This window comes from Anastrepha ludens, chromosome 6 (assembly GCF_028408465.1).
Source record: "Anastrepha ludens isolate Willacy chromosome 6, idAnaLude1.1, whole genome shotgun sequence".
Taxonomy (NCBI): domain Eukaryota; kingdom Metazoa; phylum Arthropoda; class Insecta; order Diptera; family Tephritidae; genus Anastrepha; species Anastrepha ludens.
In genome coordinates this window covers 59,211,535-59,229,417 of record NC_071502.1, presented here as the reverse complement: position 1 = coordinate 59,229,417, position 17,883 = coordinate 59,211,535, and the positions used below count along the sequence as shown (strand labels likewise).

The following is a 17,883-nucleotide window of genomic DNA, read 5'->3' as shown; positions in this document are numbered from 1 at the left end:
AATTAGCCAAGCGAGATGGATGATGATGATGATGATGACAATGAGATACATCAACGTGGGCTGGGTGCCACGAAATCATATTTGCCCAAATGGAAAGTGTAATTAAAATGAATGAAGTGGTATTTTTGTGATGTGCACAATAATAATACATATTTTCTGTTGAATAATTTTGGTGAATTTGTGACAATGAGTTTTGAGTTTTGAGTTCAATGCATAACATTTAGAATGAAAATTTTACTTTAGACGATTTACTAAAAACTGACTGTTGAGATATTTGCTTGTTAAACAGTGGCATAGATAAATTGTATTTACTTTTTCTGTCGTTAGTTACAATCAGTTAGTCTTGGATATGAAAGCCTTCGAATAAATTTTCTTGTGCGTCAACTTTTAACTCGTTTTTTTTCCACACTAGCTTATCATTTATTTCGATCATTTACTAGGTTCATAATGTGTCCTTGTACTTTTAACTGTCAGTTCTATATTAAAATTCTTCCGTTTCGCGTGAGTTCCCAATTGCTAACTACCTTCGGCGACTGGTTACAAAACAAGTTCGCTCCTTAAGTCTTTTGTATATCCCTAATCTGTTGCATTGCGCGCATATTTCCGCCTTCAAACCTGAATTTACTACACTTTCCCATATTTTTTAAGATGCTAGCATGTACTTTAACCATTAATACAGTCTCATAGTGAAGGGAAACGAAAGAAGCTATTCGGTTTATCGACTCAAACATGCATAAAAATTTGTTTTTAAAAATTCTATTAAATATAATAATAACAAAGGTATACAAAAGAAGAATGCAAGAAAACGCGCGAAAATAACAGTTGTTCTATAAGTTTACTTAATACTTTAAAATTTAGTAGAAAATTTCACAACGTCTCGTATACTTCCATTTATTTCATATGCCTCTTTACAACTTTTCCATGCAACTCGTCACATATTAATTATCGGAACAAGTATGCAAGTGTCACAAGACACCTTGCCATCGAGTTCGAACTTTTTTAATAGGAATTGAAACAAAAACAAACTGTGTTGAAAAGCAACATTTCCAACTTTTTGCGGCTCAAGAGTGCCAATTTCGGTGCTGACCGTCGTCATTAGGTAACTACCACCGTGTATATAAGCAATCATCACTGGCTTAGTGGGTCACATACAACTTCTGTGTTGGTTTGGAAAATTAAAATCTTGTTTCTAAAGTGATTTTGTTGTTTCTTCTTTAAACTTATTTGATTTTTCGTTTTAAGTCAATCATGTCTGCCAATATAATGCAGATAATAAAATAATTGAAATGAATTCGCTGAAGTTTGTAAACTGTGTGCAAGCAGACTGCGATTTTCGTCCACAAACGAGCAGACAAACTTGATTTTAATGCGTTCAGTTGCATATGGGAGGGCATGCACTGTATATGTGTATGTATGTATATATGCTTAGGTGTATGTATATGGATGAATATGCACTTTATTTTGGTATTGCAGTTGTTGTTAACCTAATTGCACACGGGCGTTCTATCGAACAATCAGTATGGCTTTGGTAGTGCTACGTGACAATTGGCGATCAACACCAAATTTACAAAAATGAATGGCCCCATTTTAAAGAAAAATATCGTACACATATTAATAAACGAAACTCCTGTGATTGATGATATTAATTGTAATATGCAAGGTGTGTATTTTAAAAGAAAGCAAAATATAAAATTACTAATATATTTTTTTTCTAAAGTCTGGGAATTGTCAAGACTTCGCAGTTTGAAGGTCTGCGCTTTACGCTCATAGGACATGGAGCTTGCACGAAGTATGCAACAACAACTGCTTCTTTTACCGAATGTCTCAGTAGGCGAAATTTGTAAATTTCTAAAACATTTAAAATGATTAATTGGCTGCTTCGGCATCACTAGTGGCTCAGCCGAGAAATCCAACAAAATATGGCTGAGGGCACTACCACCAACCGTTAAAATTTAAACAAATTTTAATAAGTGCATTTTTTAACTTTAATTAAATCTCGTCTCGTTGCCTTTGACTTATTTAAATTTAATGTATTTTCTTTACTACTTTTTACATATCTTTAAAATATTTAATTCAATGCAAATGTGATTTTATTTGAATACATTTTAATTTTTTACTCTATTTTCAATTCATCGCACTTCTTTTATTATTCTTAACAAGAAAGTAATTACTTTTTACTTTATTTCATTTTATTTAATATAATTTAATTTAAGCTAATTGATTCTCTAATTTAATTTATTCTTATTTTTTTATTTACCTATATCTGGTTTTAGTTTATATTTCTATTTATTCTGAAGTTGTACTTATTTTATTTGTATTTTTTGTATTTTATATTATATTATTTTTTCACAATATTTGGCTTTATTTTTTTATTCCATCTTCTCTTATTTTGTTTTATTTTTTTATTGTAATTTTTTATGATTATTATTTTTTATTTTTTTTTAAGTTGTTTTTTATCTTTAAATAAACACAACTCTACAACGTACAAAAGTTATATTTTATTGTAAAATAAATAAAACTTTACAATTTTAATTTATTTTATTTTATTTCCTTTTATTGAACTTCATTTTATTTTTTTTTTTTTACTTTAATGTTCTAATTTTTTTATGTGCTTTATTTTATTTGATTATATTTTGCTGTATTTTATTTTTATTATTTGTTTTTGTGGTATTTTATTTTATTTTATTTGATTATATTATATTTTGCTTTATTTTATTTATTCATTTATATATATTTTTTTTTTGGTATTTGATTTTATTTTATTTTATATTTTTTTATTTTACATTAGTTCATTTTTCTTTTTTATTTTATTTGATTATAGTATATTTTATTTTATTTTGCTTTATTTTATTTAATTATTTTTTTATTTTTTGTATTTGATTTTATTTTATTTGATTTGTTTTTTAATTCACATTGTTTTATTTTTGTTTTTTATTTAATTGGATAATTTTATTTTTATTGGATAATATTTTATTTCACATTCGTTATTTTACTTTAGTTTGTATTATTTTTCACATTGCTTGTCTTTATTTAATTTTATTTCACATCACATTCTGCTTTATTTCATCTTATTTTATTTCGTTTTATTTTATTTTATTTCACAATATTTATCTTCAATTTATTTTATGTCCTTTTATTTTATTTGATAATATCGTATTTCACATTCTTTATTTGCTTAATTTATTTGTATTTTTTAGTTTATATTGTTTTTTCACATTATTGTTATTTAATATCAAATATTTTATTTTATTTTCCATTCCATATTTCATTTCGTGTTGTTTCATTTAATATAATTTAATTTAATTTTAATTTTTTTATTTTATTTACTTATTTTTTTTTGTGTATTTGATTTTATTTTATGTTATTTTTATGTTTTTTTTTCTCCCTTTGTATTTTTTGTTTATTGGATTTTATTTTAAGTCTTTTTAATTTATTTCATATTATTTTATTTCACATTTTTTATTTTTTTTTCTATTTTTTATTTACTGCATCCCAAAGAGGAGTAACCAACATTAAATGGCGGCAGCTTGTCTGCAAGCCAATAATATATAATAGGTACGTAAGTTATAACTAATATTCAATGAGAAATATTAAATGATTGACAATTTGATAAAGAATAAAGCGTTCACTGTAAAAAGTTTCGAGCTGTATGGCAAGAATTAAGTAGAACTGCTTTCTGCATATCAAAAAACAGAGATTCCGGGAGCTGAAATGTTTTGACGTTGTCTGCTAAATTTGTACGCACTAATCCATGCGCTCAGATGACAATTGGCAGGATGTACGCCTTCCTTAACTTCCATTGGCGTTTGACATCAAGCCCTAAGTCAGAATATTTTGATATTTTTCCTGCATATGTTTTTTGCATGTTTTTTTTCGTTTTATTTTCTTTGATTATATTTTATTTAACTTTGCGTTTTTTTTATTTATTTTTTTGTTTTTTTTTTGTTATTTGATGTTATTTTATTTCATATTATTTTATTTCGCATTATTTAATTTTTATTTTTTATTTTATGTCGTTTTATTTAATTTGATAGTATTTTTCTTTATTTTATTTGTATTTTTTTAGTTTATATTCTTTTTCACATTATTTATCTCTACTTAGTTTTATTTCCCATTCTTCATTTTATTTTATTATACTTGATCTCATTTCGTTTTGTTTCATTTAATATCATTTTATTTTATTTTTTGTTTTATTTACTTTTTTTTTTGGCATTTGATTTTTTTTATTTCATTTAATTTTTTATTTATTTTTTTTTATGTTATTTTATTTTTATTTTATGTCGTTTTATTTTATTTGATAATATTTTATTTCACATTCTTTATTTTATTTTATTTGTATTTTTTTAGTTTATATTCTTTATTATTATATTCATTATTTGTCTCTATTTAGTTTTATTTCATATTATTTTATTTCCCATTCTTCATTTTCGTTTCGTTTTGTTTCATTTAATATCATTTTATTTTATTTTTTGTTTTATTTACTTTTTTTTGATATTTGCTTTTTTATTTCATTTAATTTTTTATTTATTTATGTTTTTTATGTTATTTTATTTCATATTATTCTATTTCGCATTATTTTTTTTTTAAGTCGTTTTATTTTATTTGTATTTTTTTAGTTTATATTCGTTTTCACATTATTTATCTCTATTTAGTTTTATTTTATATTATTTTATTTCCCATTCTTCGTTTTCGTTTCGTTTTGTTTAATTTAATATCATTTTATTTTATTTTTTATTTTATTTAGTTTTTTTTGCATTTGATTTTTTTAATTTCATTTCATTTATTATTTATTAATTTTTTTTTTATGTTATTTTATTTCATATTATTTTATTTCGCATTATTTTATTTTTATTTTATGTCGTTTTATTTTATTTCATAATATTTTATTTCACATTCTTTATTTTATTTTATTTGTATTTTTTTAGTTTATATTCTTTATTATTATATTCATTATTTGTCTCTATTTAGTTTTATTTCATATTATTTTATTTCCCATTCTTTAATTTATTTTATTTTGTTTTATCTTATTTCGTTCAGTTTCATTTAATATTATTTTATTTTATTTTTTTTTTTTATTTTATTAATTTTTTTTATTGGTATTTGGTTTTTTTATTTCATTTCATTTTATCTTATTCCGTTTTATTTCGTTTGATTTCATTTTTATCTTTTTCTATTTTTTCTATTTTCCATTTTGTGTTTTTTGTTTATTGTATTTTATTTTAGGTCTTTTTCTATCATTTCATTTCATATTATTTCATTTGATTTTATTTTACTTTACTTTATTTTTTTCTTCTTTTTTTCATTTTAATTTCGTATCAGTGCCACTGCTATATTTCAAAAGTACACCTACCTTGTCTTTCTGTCTTTCCTTAAACTTCTTGTTATTGCTGTTTTTTTTTCATTCACAACCACCAGCACCGCCTTAAACAGGTTTTAAATATCCTTCCTTTCTATTCAGTCGCGTGCTCTGGCCTAGTCTGTTCGTGATGTCTCCGTTGTCGGAAGTTAACCTCCTGTTTTTCCTTTAACGGCAAATTATGTAGCGATAAATCGACGCGGCACGCCGATCAACGCTATTCACTTGCAGCACAATGCAACAAATAGTTGCAACACAGCTTCACTTTTCGTTGGTGGCTTTCAAATCGGTCACTGACTACTTTATTACTTTTATTTTTGATTTCAATTTTTATATTTCGTATTATTTTGGCGCTATATAGTTGCACATTGCATGCATGTACATATTTTAGGCGGTTTATTTTCGGTTGCGACAACGCACTTTCACCATGAAGTTGCACAATTAAACTAAAAAATTTTACATACATACACAAGTTAAACTATTTAAAGATTTTGCAACTGCAAATGCAATATTTTTCGCGAAGTAATTACAGTAATTTGCAATATATTTTGCTTTTTCATATTTTAATTAGAAACTTGCACATACAGACATACATAAGTGTACACTAAATTAAACCACAACGACTAAGCGATGCAAACATAGCTCCCAAAAGAGTTGTTGATGCTTATAATAATTTTTTTCACAATTTCTTTACTTTGTTTATTTGCTTTTTAACATCAAACGTCGTTGAAGGAAAGGGAAATCCACCGGAACTATTGTCGCTTTTTCACGCTTCACTTGTTATCAACAGAAAGTGATCAGTGTTTAATAGGAAAAACGCAAAATAGTAGAAATTATTTGTTTTCGGGAAAAAATGCCGAAGAAAAAACGCTACATATGTATGTATTATCATTACGTTGCAATGTTGTTTCAGCCTTCTTTACACAAACTTCCTTTGGTTCGCCAATACCGCAACGGGCACTGTCTTAAGACGTCACAAACGCGCCAACAGTCGAAAACTAACTGAAGGGGCACTGATAAAGCTGGTGAAGTTTTGGTCAAACAGCAGACAACAGACGATGGAAACAGCGCAAATCGAATTTTTTGAGCCAAGCTTACGACGGCCACAAGCGCAATTGAGACATACCGACAAACAAACTGTCTTACAACTCGTAATCAGAAATCGTCAGTCAAAAGTAGACAACGAGCGCTCAATTTTTCTGTTACATTCTGCAGTCAAGCGATTTCAAGTGTTGATTTTGTATGATTTTCTCAGTTGTTAAGAGAAATACAGTATTTGGCACCTAGGCGCTCTTCGTTTTAATTAAGAGTAAGTTGATAATTTCGATAAGCAAGCGGAATAATTTTAACATTATTGGATATTATTCTTATTCTCCTGGGCGGCATTACCTTTAAACTTCAAAGCAACAGCAAACACGGAGATTGGCTAAATTACGTTCCCACGACAGTCGGTTCTACGTAACCGGATTTATATCCGGCCAACGACTGTCACTTCAGCAGCATTCCCTGTATACATATGTATAGAGAATGTTTATGCTGCTACAACAACAACAACAACACTGGCTAAATTATTTGTCCACACATTCGAAAGTGTCTAGGATTATATGAAGTTACGGGAACACAGTAAATCGTAAAGCTGGAGTACACTCCTAGTTTATATCTCTCTAAACTGGTGGCCTTATTTTTATGCTTTAATAATTTCCTATTTATAGAAGCAAAAACAAATTACATCTGACCTACTCACCTAACACCCCTCTCGCTCTAGACCCAACCTGTCGAAGTAGCACGTTTTCTGGGTCTACCGTTAGATGCGTTAGACGAAGACAACGTAACTATATCACACTGATAGAGTTTAGTAAGCTGCTACAACAACAACTACTAAAGCGCAGCTATATCCTAGAACAAACTTAGCTACGGTTTTTTAAACCATTTAAAAAAGTAAAACACAAGAAAATTCTGACTAAATTTTCCTTTATTTGAGAATTCTACGCATTTTTGAATTTTATCTGGACTGTCATTTATTACACATATATAATTTCTATAAATATTCATGTGTAGTCATATGATTTTTTGAAGACGGCGACTGATGACTAACATAGCTCATGCTCCATAAGCATTTATGTTCTTTCTTTGCCATTTTATATGCGTGTAGTATGTATTGTAAATGTATTCATATTTTATTTTTCTATTATGGAATACAATAGGCGGATATCAACTAGTCAATTTGAACATCAGTAAACATGCTCTATGAATATAGATGAAAGTTTGATTTGCTTCAGATACTTATGTATTTAGTTACATAGCTAGATAAGAATGTACGTGTCAATTAAGTTTTTAAAATATATATGTTATGTAGGTATATTGTAGTATAAGTCTATGTAGGATTTAATTGTTATTATTGCGCCTTGTCTGACGTAGGTTCTTTTCAATTTCGAATTGCCGTAAATCGGTGCGTTGCAGGAAGTCTTGGCGCTCCAAGTAGCTGCAAATCAAAAAAATCATGTATTTTTTAATTAAATCATTTAAATAAGCTTTTGCTGTTTTACCAAAATAAACATATTTCAAATACATAATACTATTCTACATATTCTTTTAAAAGGGTTATAGCGTTTAAATATAATTTTATAATTGCAAAAAAGTAAAAAACAAATTAGCATTTGCGTCTTTAAACCACGCTTTTTCAATTATGAATATATATTTAAACATTTCCAAACCTTTCAAATTAAGTTTTTATATTTTTTGCTATCTACTGGGATCAATATAAATATTTTGCAAAACTTATAGAGTGACGCGAAACATTGACTGAAAATTGTGTGGGGAATGTTTTATGGTGAACTAGAAAACATCGATGACTGTATTATATAAAAATTTCAATTAAATTCGAATGTAAAACATCTGATTTAAATTTTAAATACATACATCAATTCACCATTGAAATGTTTATTTCCGAAATTAATACTCCACATATGGAATATTCATGCAAAGTAAATGATTAAAAAACCTTTTATTTAGATAAAAACAATTCAAGCACGTTTTTTGGGTATAACGTTTCGCGAATTAGATAATCATAAAACAAATTTATAAATTTCACAGCAACAAAAAAACAATTATAATTACCCGTCTTTGCCTTTGTTGAATGTTTTCAGCTCTTCATCAATACCTTCGCCTTGCTTGAAATTCTTCCAATCCAACTGTGATTTCTCTAACACTGATATTTTCTTCGTTTTTCCTATCTTATTGAGTATTGAGCCCAAACCACTGCTTCCACTGCTACCAGCCATTGGTCGTTTTAATCCAACAGGTAATCCGACACGCAATGCCGACGATCCTGCAGCTGTCCGTTGCACCATCGCTTTATTCTCCTTAACACTGTCGGCATTGACAACTTTCTCTACCCGCACTTCTTCTCCCGCAAAATCTAAGATTTCTGTTACTGTAGTGGTCTCGTGTTTTTTAGTTTCCGTTGGCTTTTCCTTAGAGGTAGATTTTTCTTCTCTTTTTACATCTTGCTGGGAGCTATCAAGTCCCTTTTCCGTATTAGCTCCTGACGCGCTATTAACCTTTGCGATACTACTTAACTCTTTTGTGGAGTTATGCACTTGGACAGATTGTTTTGGTTTTACATCATTCAGAAAATTTGCCCAGAGTGCATTAGATCTGGATTTATCTTCCTCTTCTGAATCCAACGTATTCCTCTCTTTACCACTACATAATCGCTTCGAAGCATCTGTTTGTCGCGTGTTGCGTCTGCGCTCTGTGTCTGCTTTAATCGCACTCTCATCGTCGGAATCACTCGAACATGACTCGTCTTGGGCACGTGCACGTTTTCGACCTTTTAACTTTTTCACCTGTTTTTTAAGATCACTATTCTTTGGCTTTACTTTTTGTGGTATTTTTGCGTTACTCTCATCTTCGTCGGTACAACTAGAAAGTTCACTAGATGCCTCCTCAGAAACCTCATTACCGGCTTCTTTCTCTGGGCAGAAGTCGCTATCACTTGCATCGCTATCATTCAATTCCTAAAAGCAAATGTATTATAAAATGTCCATTTTATTAATAGCAAAAATGGCTTACCACGTCCCGATTCATTTTAAGTTGTATTGCCTAGAGTAAATAATACTTGAAAAAAATCGAACAACACTTTGATTCCGACGACAAGTAATTAAATTCTATAAACTTTTGTCATTTGCTAAATCGCTTTTGTAATTTCCTTCCGCTTTTGTCTTCTCATTCGTTTCAGCGATGCTTTGTAAGCAGCAACAGCTGACTTTTTGGTTTGGTGTTGCCGCGTAGGTCGAAATTATTAGAGATTAAAAATGTGATTTATAAAATATAATACATTTTTAATATCAATACATAGATATGGATTGAAAATAAAACATGAATTGAATTTTTTTATTAAAGTAGGACAAACTCTTTTTAATGTGCAAATGTACGCTTAACTGTCAATTTGAGTGAAACTAAATAGAGTAACGTTTTAAATTCAAATCCGATAACGCTAAAATATCTTTGGCGCCAACGCAGGCAATTAGTATTCAAGAAAATAACTTAAGTGAATAAAATCGAGCACATATTTTAAACAAAAACAAATGGACACTAAAGCGAATAAATTACATAAAAAGGCAATACGTGACCAGCAAAAACGCATGAAACCTGGAGAATGTCAGAAGTATGTGCGCCTAGTTTTGGACAACGAGATACTATTTACCAGCACTACAGGTCTTGGAAGCCATTTACAATCAGAAATAGAGCAACATCAGCTGAAATATGTAGTCCGTAGCTTGCCAGCTAAAATGTCTATATTGTGGGAACGCCAATCAGGACAACACGAATTAAAACCCACAGATAATGCAGCACAGTCTTTGAGTGCTCAGTGGGAAATGGAGAATCAAGTTATCCAGTTCCACACTGCAGATGAGCTAAAGAAAAATACAACAGTAGATCAAATCGCTCAAAGTCTCCAAACACTTTTCCCCAACGCGAAACCCACGGTAGCGGTATTGACCCAGGGCGATAAAAACTCAGATTCAAGTACACTTACGGCTGCGCTCATAGACTTACAAGTAATACACCAAGTAGCAACCTTGGAGATACCTCCCGTAGCCAGCGAAGTAGCGGCAATGTTACATCGTTTCACCAAAGCCATTGCAGAAGCACCATACAAGCAACAAAAGTCCGAACACTTGGACACATTCAAGAAATTCCTGGCGAACGATAAGAAACAATGTGTACGCGTGGTGGGAACCAGCGGTTTTGGACGTCTGTGGCAACAACACTTGAATCGCTTACCTTTGGTTACCTTGGAAGTAGCGGAAACTATAATCGCTCAGTATCCATGCCCAAAGCGACTTTTGGACGCATATGAACGGGATGCGGAAGAAGAGAAAAACAGAATAGCCGATTTAAAGATCAACCGTGGTGGCCCGCAACCATTTCAAGCAGATAGACGCATCGGAAACGTGCTAAGCGGAAAATTACATCTACTATATACTAGCAGAGATCCAAATGCGATTATTTAATATTTTTTAAGGTGACACCTGCAATTACACTATAGAAAATGACTCATACACTAACATATTTACATAAGAGAATTTATATAAGTTTTATATATTTCATTTGTTTATTTACTTGCGTTCTTAACATTAGTCATATATTAACATTAGGCTTCTCATATATGTACGTACGTAATTAGTCATTTGGTCATTAATATTAATATTGATTTAATGTAGTTCCTAAGACTAAATATTTTTAAGTATAATAATTATTAAATATAATACCATAATACCGTAAGTTAGAATATTATTTGATTATACACAATTGCTAATAGTATTTATTAATTATAATTAAAAATCACATATTTGCATATTCCGTAATTTTGTTAAAAATATTCACTAATTTTTTGCTATCTTTGTAGTATATATTTGCTTAAGTAATTTGACAAATTGTACATTGAAAACGCTGTGGCCACGACCGGCTGCCAATAAATTTGTGAGATACTCGTATTAATAATTTTTTGTTTTTGGTAATTTCTGTCATCCCTAAGCGATTGCTCGCGTTCAGTAAAAATATAATAAGCAATAGAAATGTATGTATTTGTATAATTAGGTGTTTAGAAAAAAAAAATAACTGTCTTAAGAAGTGTACATACACATATGCAGACATTAATGGAGTATTAAAATCTTAGCTAGTTGTTTAACTGTTTTTTTTCTTGTATATCCGGTTTTCTTGCCAAGTTGATAATAATTTGGAGAGAAAGTTTGGGCTGCACATAAATTAAAGGACTAGCAAAAAGTTTTAATCAGCGAAGGGTACCATCTGGCGCAAGTCTTCCACCTCAGCGATAGCGAATTCATACATTTCCTGGGGCATCCTTTATTTAAACAAAAGCAGATGGTAGTTTTTCACGAACCTGTTGATATTGTAGGCATTTAGAATTGAATCCGTTTTTTTTTTTTTTTGGTACGAATTGGTTTTAAATGCTGTTCAGTTGCGGATTTATACTTTGAATTTGAGTTGAATTCTGACAGGTAATTTAGCAAATTGTGTGAAAAATTTGATATGTAGGCCAGACTTTGATCTTAGGCAAGCCAACCAACTAATGTTATGTAGCAAATGTGCACGAATTATGAAACGATCGAATATTTTGCCTATAAATAATTTTTATGTATGTATATATTTTTTGGGATTTTAAGGAAATATACTATATATTAATCTAATTGGCCGAAAATTTGTACAATTTTCATACAGTAAAATTAAGTTCGTTGGCGTTTTAGCAGGGTGTGGAATGCACTCCATTCGAGTTTTTAGTTTTTTTTTTTACATCTTTTGAAAAGCCCAGTTCTAGTTTTTTTGTTTTAGCATGAAATATATGGCTATGTCATGGCTATTATTTTTTATGAATTGATTTACTACATTTGGCTAATTTACGCTTACTGTATATGTTTTTATGTGTAAAAAGTTTAATGAATGAATGTATGTTTTTTTAAATACTTGTATAAATGATTTATTATTTTTTTTTACAAGTTGGTATATATGTATATTATTTCGATAAATTGTCAACAAAGCAAACACTGAAATAAAAAAAAACTTAAAATATAAAAATAAAATACACAAATTTACATTGTAAGAAATATATATAATATTATGAAGACATAAATGTTTGTGGAAAAACTTAATTACAAAAATACATAAAAAACCAAACTAATTTTATATATACATGAACATTAAGGGAGTTAATATTTTTTGTATCTGAAAACAAATTTCTTTTCATTTTTTTACAATCGTAATTATTATATTAGACTTAAAACACTAATTGATTATCACTAAGACTTTACGTGTGTATCTGTATATGTATATGGAACTGTCCGTCTGTCGGTCACTCACTCTTTGCCATTTTTCCCCCATGTTAGTTCCCATTTTCTATAGTGTGGCCAAAATTCGTGTAAACCCTAAACACGCCGACACTATTGTTTGGCCTACTCCCCACACCATCGCATAAATTGGAGACATTGGCAAACTGGAGGCCCGATGAACGAATGCTATCACTGCACTACTGACTATCCCGCCCATCGCTGGTGATACAAATCCCATTACCAGAATAAGTATGGAGAAGAAGCGTCCGAATTTGTGTCTGCGCAGTGTCACAAAGGCAACTAATGCGGCGCATGTGTGTATGAAGATAGATGAGAATAACGCCCACAGAAAAATGTGGTACCACATTTCGCGAAATGTATTGAGACGGTTCTGTGAGCGCAAGCCCATTACATCGGCAATGGTGTCCAACTCATCGGTGTCATCGAGGTCGGACAACATTACAAGCTGGATGGTAGACGTGTTGACGGTGGTGAGGTTACTGGTGGTGGCGAATGTAAAGATGTAAACAGCGCAAAGCCAATTTCTTTTTGTTGATCGATATTGCGCGCTCTATGCAGAACACCTGATAGTTTGTGTATCTTTAGTTGATATATGGCATTTCGTGACAATCTTAACTAATACTAGATTTTTTTATGTCTTTGTTTACTATTTCTTATTGCTGTGTATAGTATGTCGTTTCAGTTTTTAATTTACTCGGCTGTAATCGTACTTATAGTAGACGAAAATATCACAAAACTTATTTGCTGATGTACCACTTTGGCGGGAGTACATGTGTGTATGTAGCTGTCTGATAAAGTCTATCTGCGGTGCCGCGTTTAACTAGTGCAAGTCTTGCGTTCACTGGTATATTCATACAAGGATTTCATTGCTATAGAGCTGATAAGCATAACATCATTTGCCAACAGATTATCCCAAACAATAATATTTATGTGGTCGTTTGTATGGCGTGTTTTCGATGTTAGCAAACGCGGCGGTGTTTTAAAGACGTTTTGGAAGGCTTTGGCATGGCTTAATATTATTTTCAATCGCATTATTGTATCTAAAAAGATTTCAGACAAATGACAAACAATTATTTAATAAATGAGAAAATAAAGACAAGCAGTCATAATATATATATATATATATTTTATATTTTTTTATCATGAAAAGAAGTGAATTTTTTTATTGTACCGAACCGATAAGCTATTAATTTGTATATAAATGATAGGAATGGGGAGGATCCAGAATCTTTGTATTTATAACAGAACTTTATAAAACAAAGCAGTTTTAGAGACAAGGAAATTTAAACTTTTATTTAATATTCTTAAATATCTATTATTTATGGGCAAGCAGATATATTATATTTCATTTGCACCATAAATATATAATATTTCATATGAAACACTTCTTGGTATTTGTTTTTATAGTAGAAATAGATCCGGATTTCGGTATCTTAAACACGACTGTTGTAGGATCAGCAAGATACAATTTCTCCGACAGTATTTTTTAATTATTTATACTACCTTCAAAACAGAGCCAGCGCCTTTCTCAATGCCCTCCGCAGCTTCCCTCCAGCAGCAATTTTCTTTGTGTCCAGTGTATATATATATGTGTTTCAGCACATCTATACTGGAATTAATCATATTTCTCCAGTCCTCGTTTATTACTAAATTTGCTTTAGTTGTTAGCTATTTGATTACAAATCTAATAAGCATTTTCCCATAAAATGCCAATCGATTTGCAAATTACGGCCGCTACACCCTACTACCGCTGCCTTAACGTACACCACCCGCTTCGCTGACAAATTTTTTACAAGTATTATTTGCAATTCAACACTAATACGGTATCAATTGCGATCAATCACTATAGTACAAATAACCACTTCAATTTACAACATCAATAACTGTTGCAAAATTAGTTTTCTGTGCAAATTATTACTTTTTCTACAAGAAATCGTTTCGTCCATAACAAAGAAAATTAACAATGTACTCTTCTTCTTCCTACTTAATGTGGTTGCCAGAAATCATTTACTGCAACTAATTTACTCTTTTGAATGTTTTATTTTCTTATATGTATACAAATACTTGTAAATATATTTAGAAAGTTATAATCGATATCAAAGACACGTGTTGAATGGAAACCAAGATTAATTAAAAAATTAAATAGGCCTTGGGGGCAACAATAGAAAAATAATTTCATCAGAACGGATTACCCAGTGTTTAATACTTCTTTCCCACTCTCAAATTAAAAAAATTGTGTGAGATAAGTGGCATCTTTCTGTACTTAAACAGCTGTGTCTCCAGAAATTCACAATAAATTTTAGTTCTGACATTTCTCATTGAGGAGCTGTGCAAAACACGTGTGAAATAAATAAATCGCATCGTTTACTTTATTTTAAAATTTTTTAATAAAATGTATCTTATGTACACATTGAATGAAAAAGGAGAACGCGTCTACACATTGAAGGCAAGATATATTATATTTAACACATGTATGTACAAAAACTAAGAGTTTAATTTTTTAAATAGAAACGCACTGAAGATGGACACCCAACAATTTCTGCTCATCCAGCTCGTTTCTCGCCAGAAGATAAATACTCGCGCCAACGTTTGACTATAAAGAAACGTTTTGGATTATTAATCACACAACAGCCTGAACCAGTTTACTAATTTCCAAGCCTAATATCATCAACCTGTATATCAATAAGTTCGCTCCTAAGTAATTAACGTACTGAATATGAGTAAATAAACACTTTTATTAACTAAGCAGTAAAACTAGCAGCACATGTTTTTAATCAATACGTCGCTTCAAGCCTGCGGTATGATCAAATAACTTTGGATTTCGAAACTCCCCACGCATGTCAAGTACATAATAAAGAACACGATTTTTCACTTTGATGGGTAGTTGGGAGCGTGCTAAATCGCGTGACTCCTGAGCTGAAACATATTTCAGTGGTACCTGCAATATGCGGTTTTTGTTGAAAGGGCCATATGTTACAAATGCAACGTCCTTTCCACCTTTCCGAAGAATAAGGTAACGCACAGAACGTAACGTGAACAACCAGGCAGCACAGAGGATTCCGTACCCTAAAATAGAATTTAGTTAAGAGTCAGCGTAAACAAAACATCTAACTATACTACCTATTAGAAAACAGAATGTGGTAATGCCGTTCCTATATTTATTTTCTCCAAGATTTATACGTTGATACCATGCTAATTCGTCTTCAGGTAATTCCAGTACAGGCGCATCTTTGAGTGTTGTAAACGCAAAATGTGACAGATACGTCCAGAAAACAAACTGACACAGGGCAAAAATGTTCAGCACATTGTAGTACCTGGGGTTCTCATATTTAAAGAGTATCACATCCTTGGTGACGTTCGTGTTCACATCATAGGCTGGGGAACAACGATTTCGTACCGGTGCTCTTAAAATTACACTTTTTGGTTTGCTGAAGAATGATAAAGCTTTTGGAGCGGTTGCCTTATTTAGTGATTGTGCCAAGAGTGGTGCGCGATGTAGTAAGCGGTGTGTACTATTACGAAATATATTTGCAGTTGTATTTACGGTGATATTTAAAAAATTACTCATTCTGAAAAATACTTTTTATTGTACTACGCAACCACACTAACCTCAACATTTCCCATAAATTAGGTTGAAATATCGAGCAGCTGTTTTTGTTGATTTGTTTTGCAGCAGGATTGTGTGAAGCATGCAGGCTGATAAACTACTTTTTTTCGAGACAGGCCAAGGCCTGTAGAGCAGATCGTAGATAAATAAACTTTATAGTATGTAAATGTAATATATATTATATATACATACAGAAGCAAGTGAGGGAGTTTGTTGAAATAGAAATATTAGACAAACTTAGGTCGATTCTAAAGTTATAAACCACGTTCGAAAAAAAATTCAAATTGGAAGATTCAGCTGTCAGTTGTCGATTGTATAGGAAACATTTTCTTTAGTTTTTAACTTTTAACTTAATAGTCAATGCATATGCCTAAGACGACTCCTAAAAACTTATTCTGTTAACCGCCGAGTAACTATCACTTTGGTTAACAGGTATTCTAATTGTTTTTCTTCTGGTAATTTATATCTTACGGCAGCCGCCGTATCCGAATGAGTGGGTGCGTGACTACTATTCGGAAGACGTAGGTTTGAATCTCCGTGCATGAAACACGAAAATGAGGAAAGGAAGGCAAAGGCTAACCTCCGAGTGCATTTCTGCCATGAAAACGCTCCTCATAAAAAAGTCTGCCGTTCAGAGTCGGCTTAAAACTGTGAGCCCCTCAATTTGTGAAACGCATGCCACAAATTGGAGGAGGAGCTCGGCCAACCACCCAAAAAGGGTGTAAGTGCCAAATATGTATATATGTAGATAATTTACATCTTAAAATTCACATTTATAAAAATTCGTCAAATTGAATTTGCATTAGAAACTGAAAGTAGGTGAGAAAAGATAATATTTTACGGCGAAAATAGTTTTCCTTATGGATTTCAATATATCTGCTTATAATAACTATTCGGTACAATAAATATTATATATGCTTGCATGCAATTCAAACTGACAATTGATGAACTCAGATGTATATTTGTTCCCTCGAGTAATGACAGCTTCTATTACTTGTAAAGGAGCACAAAAACTGCTCAGCAAACAGTTTCTGCTTGAGTGCTACCGCAGGTTTCACCCATGTAGACACCTGCTTTAGCCAAAGCCGTCTCCCAGGCACGTCAGGAGGCACCTCCTCAATTACGCCGACGACAAAACGAACAGGCAACTACTGGACCAGACAGCGTTTGAGCAGACAATAAACGACATACATCGGGAGATCCTTACCATCTTCTTAAGCTCCCGAAGAAGTCACTTCTTGGTCGGCGTATCCATGCTGTATGTTCGCGATTACATACAAACGTTATTTTGATTTTAGCCATACAGTTATCCAGTCATATTATTAACGATGCTATTAAATGTGGGTCGGGTTCGCCAATTGTTTTGAGGCCTGCCCACTATTTGATGTTGTCAAGCCAAGTCATTACTGTTGTGCCAAATTATCATCTTCCTTAAATTTTGAAACTATGTCCCAAATAAGCGATTTTACTTCTTATTCCTTGAGAAAGAAACTACTAGTACTCTCACTTTGGCAATCAGCTGATGAATCAGCACCACCTTGTATGGA

At 31.2% G+C, this 17,883-nt stretch overlaps 6 protein-coding genes across 6 annotated transcripts in view; 2 read left to right on the top strand and 4 right to left on the bottom strand.

Moving 5' to 3' along the window:
• The window catches only part of LOC128867843 (2-hydroxyacylsphingosine 1-beta-galactosyltransferase), a 77,288-nt gene extending 70,655 nt beyond the window's left edge, over positions 1-6,633 (bottom strand). Inside the window, exon 1 of the mRNA XM_054109395.1 lies at positions 5,351-6,633. The gene's annotated coding sequence lies outside the window, so the exon portion shown is untranslated. The remainder of the gene's footprint in view (positions 1-5,350) is intronic.
• A 677-nt stretch (positions 6,634-7,310) lies between these two features.
• LOC128868908 (craniofacial development protein 1) lies at positions 7,311-9,579 on the bottom strand. The gene is made up of 3 exons (XM_054111507.1): positions 9,431-9,579; positions 8,474-9,375; positions 7,311-7,838 (listed from the first exon to the last, which is right to left on the bottom strand). The coding sequence occupies exons 1-3, from the start codon at positions 9,443-9,445 to the stop codon at positions 7,742-7,744; spliced, it is 1,014 nt and encodes a 337-aa protein (XP_053967482.1). The 5' UTR covers positions 9,446-9,579; the 3' UTR covers positions 7,311-7,741.
• Positions 9,580-9,851: 272 nt separating this feature from the next.
• Positions 9,852-12,577, top strand: LOC128868909 (crossover junction endonuclease EME1). Its single transcript, XM_054111508.1, has one exon. It carries the CDS (start codon positions 9,946-9,948, stop codon positions 10,873-10,875), a length of 930 nt encoding a protein of 309 aa, XP_053967483.1. The 5' UTR covers positions 9,852-9,945; the 3' UTR covers positions 10,876-12,577.
• Positions 12,471-14,716, bottom strand: LOC128868911 (transmembrane protein 170B). Its single transcript, XM_054111511.1, has 2 exons — positions 14,233-14,716; positions 12,471-13,769 (listed from the first exon to the last, which is right to left on the bottom strand). Exon 2 carries the CDS (start codon positions 13,166-13,168, stop codon positions 12,776-12,778), a length of 393 nt encoding a protein of 130 aa, XP_053967486.1. The 5' UTR covers positions 13,169-13,769; positions 14,233-14,716; the 3' UTR covers positions 12,471-12,775.
• A 316-nt stretch (positions 14,717-15,032) lies between these two features.
• LOC128868912 (H/ACA ribonucleoprotein complex subunit 3) lies at positions 15,033-15,486 on the top strand. Its single transcript, XM_054111512.1, has 2 exons — positions 15,033-15,175; positions 15,238-15,486. Exons 1-2 carry the CDS (start codon positions 15,122-15,124, stop codon positions 15,376-15,378), a joined length of 195 nt encoding a protein of 64 aa, XP_053967487.1. The 5' UTR covers positions 15,033-15,121; the 3' UTR covers positions 15,379-15,486.
• On the bottom strand, positions 15,041-16,387 carry LOC128868910 (transmembrane protein 223). Its single transcript, XM_054111510.1, has 2 exons — positions 15,850-16,387; positions 15,041-15,795 (listed from the first exon to the last, which is right to left on the bottom strand). Exons 1-2 carry the CDS (start codon positions 16,295-16,297, stop codon positions 15,500-15,502), a joined length of 744 nt encoding a protein of 247 aa, XP_053967485.1. The 5' UTR covers positions 16,298-16,387; the 3' UTR covers positions 15,041-15,499.
• Positions 16,388-17,883: the final 1,496 nt, after the last annotated feature.

Excerpts from the sequence above, each read along its gene's own strand:
- LOC128868908 (XM_054111507.1), bottom strand. Across the intron at positions 7,839-8,473 it reads TTCAACAAAGGCAAAGACGG|CTACTTGGAGCGCCAAGACT; the intron begins GTAATTATAATT and ends TTTGATTTGCAG.
- LOC128868909 (XM_054111508.1), top strand. The coding sequence starts at position 9,946 with ATGGACACTAAAGCGAATAAATTACATAAAAAGGCAATACGTGACCAG.
- LOC128868911 (XM_054111511.1), bottom strand. The coding sequence starts at position 13,168 with ATGTTGTCCGACCTCGATGACACCGATGAGTTGGACACCATTGCCGAT.
- LOC128868912 (XM_054111512.1), top strand. The coding sequence starts at position 15,122 with ATGTATCTTATGTACACATTGAATGAAAAAGGAGAACGCGTCTACACA. Across the intron at positions 15,176-15,237 it reads AACGCGTCTACACATTGAAG|AAACGCACTGAAGATGGACA; the intron begins GCAAGATATATT and ends TTTTTTAAATAG.
- LOC128868910 (XM_054111510.1), bottom strand. The coding sequence starts at position 16,297 with ATGAGTAATTTTTTAAATATCACCGTAAATACAACTGCAAATATATTT. Across the intron at positions 15,796-15,849 it reads CACATTCTGTTTTCTAATAG|GGTACGGAATCCTCTGTGCT; the intron begins GTAGTATAGTTA and ends ATTCTATTTTAG.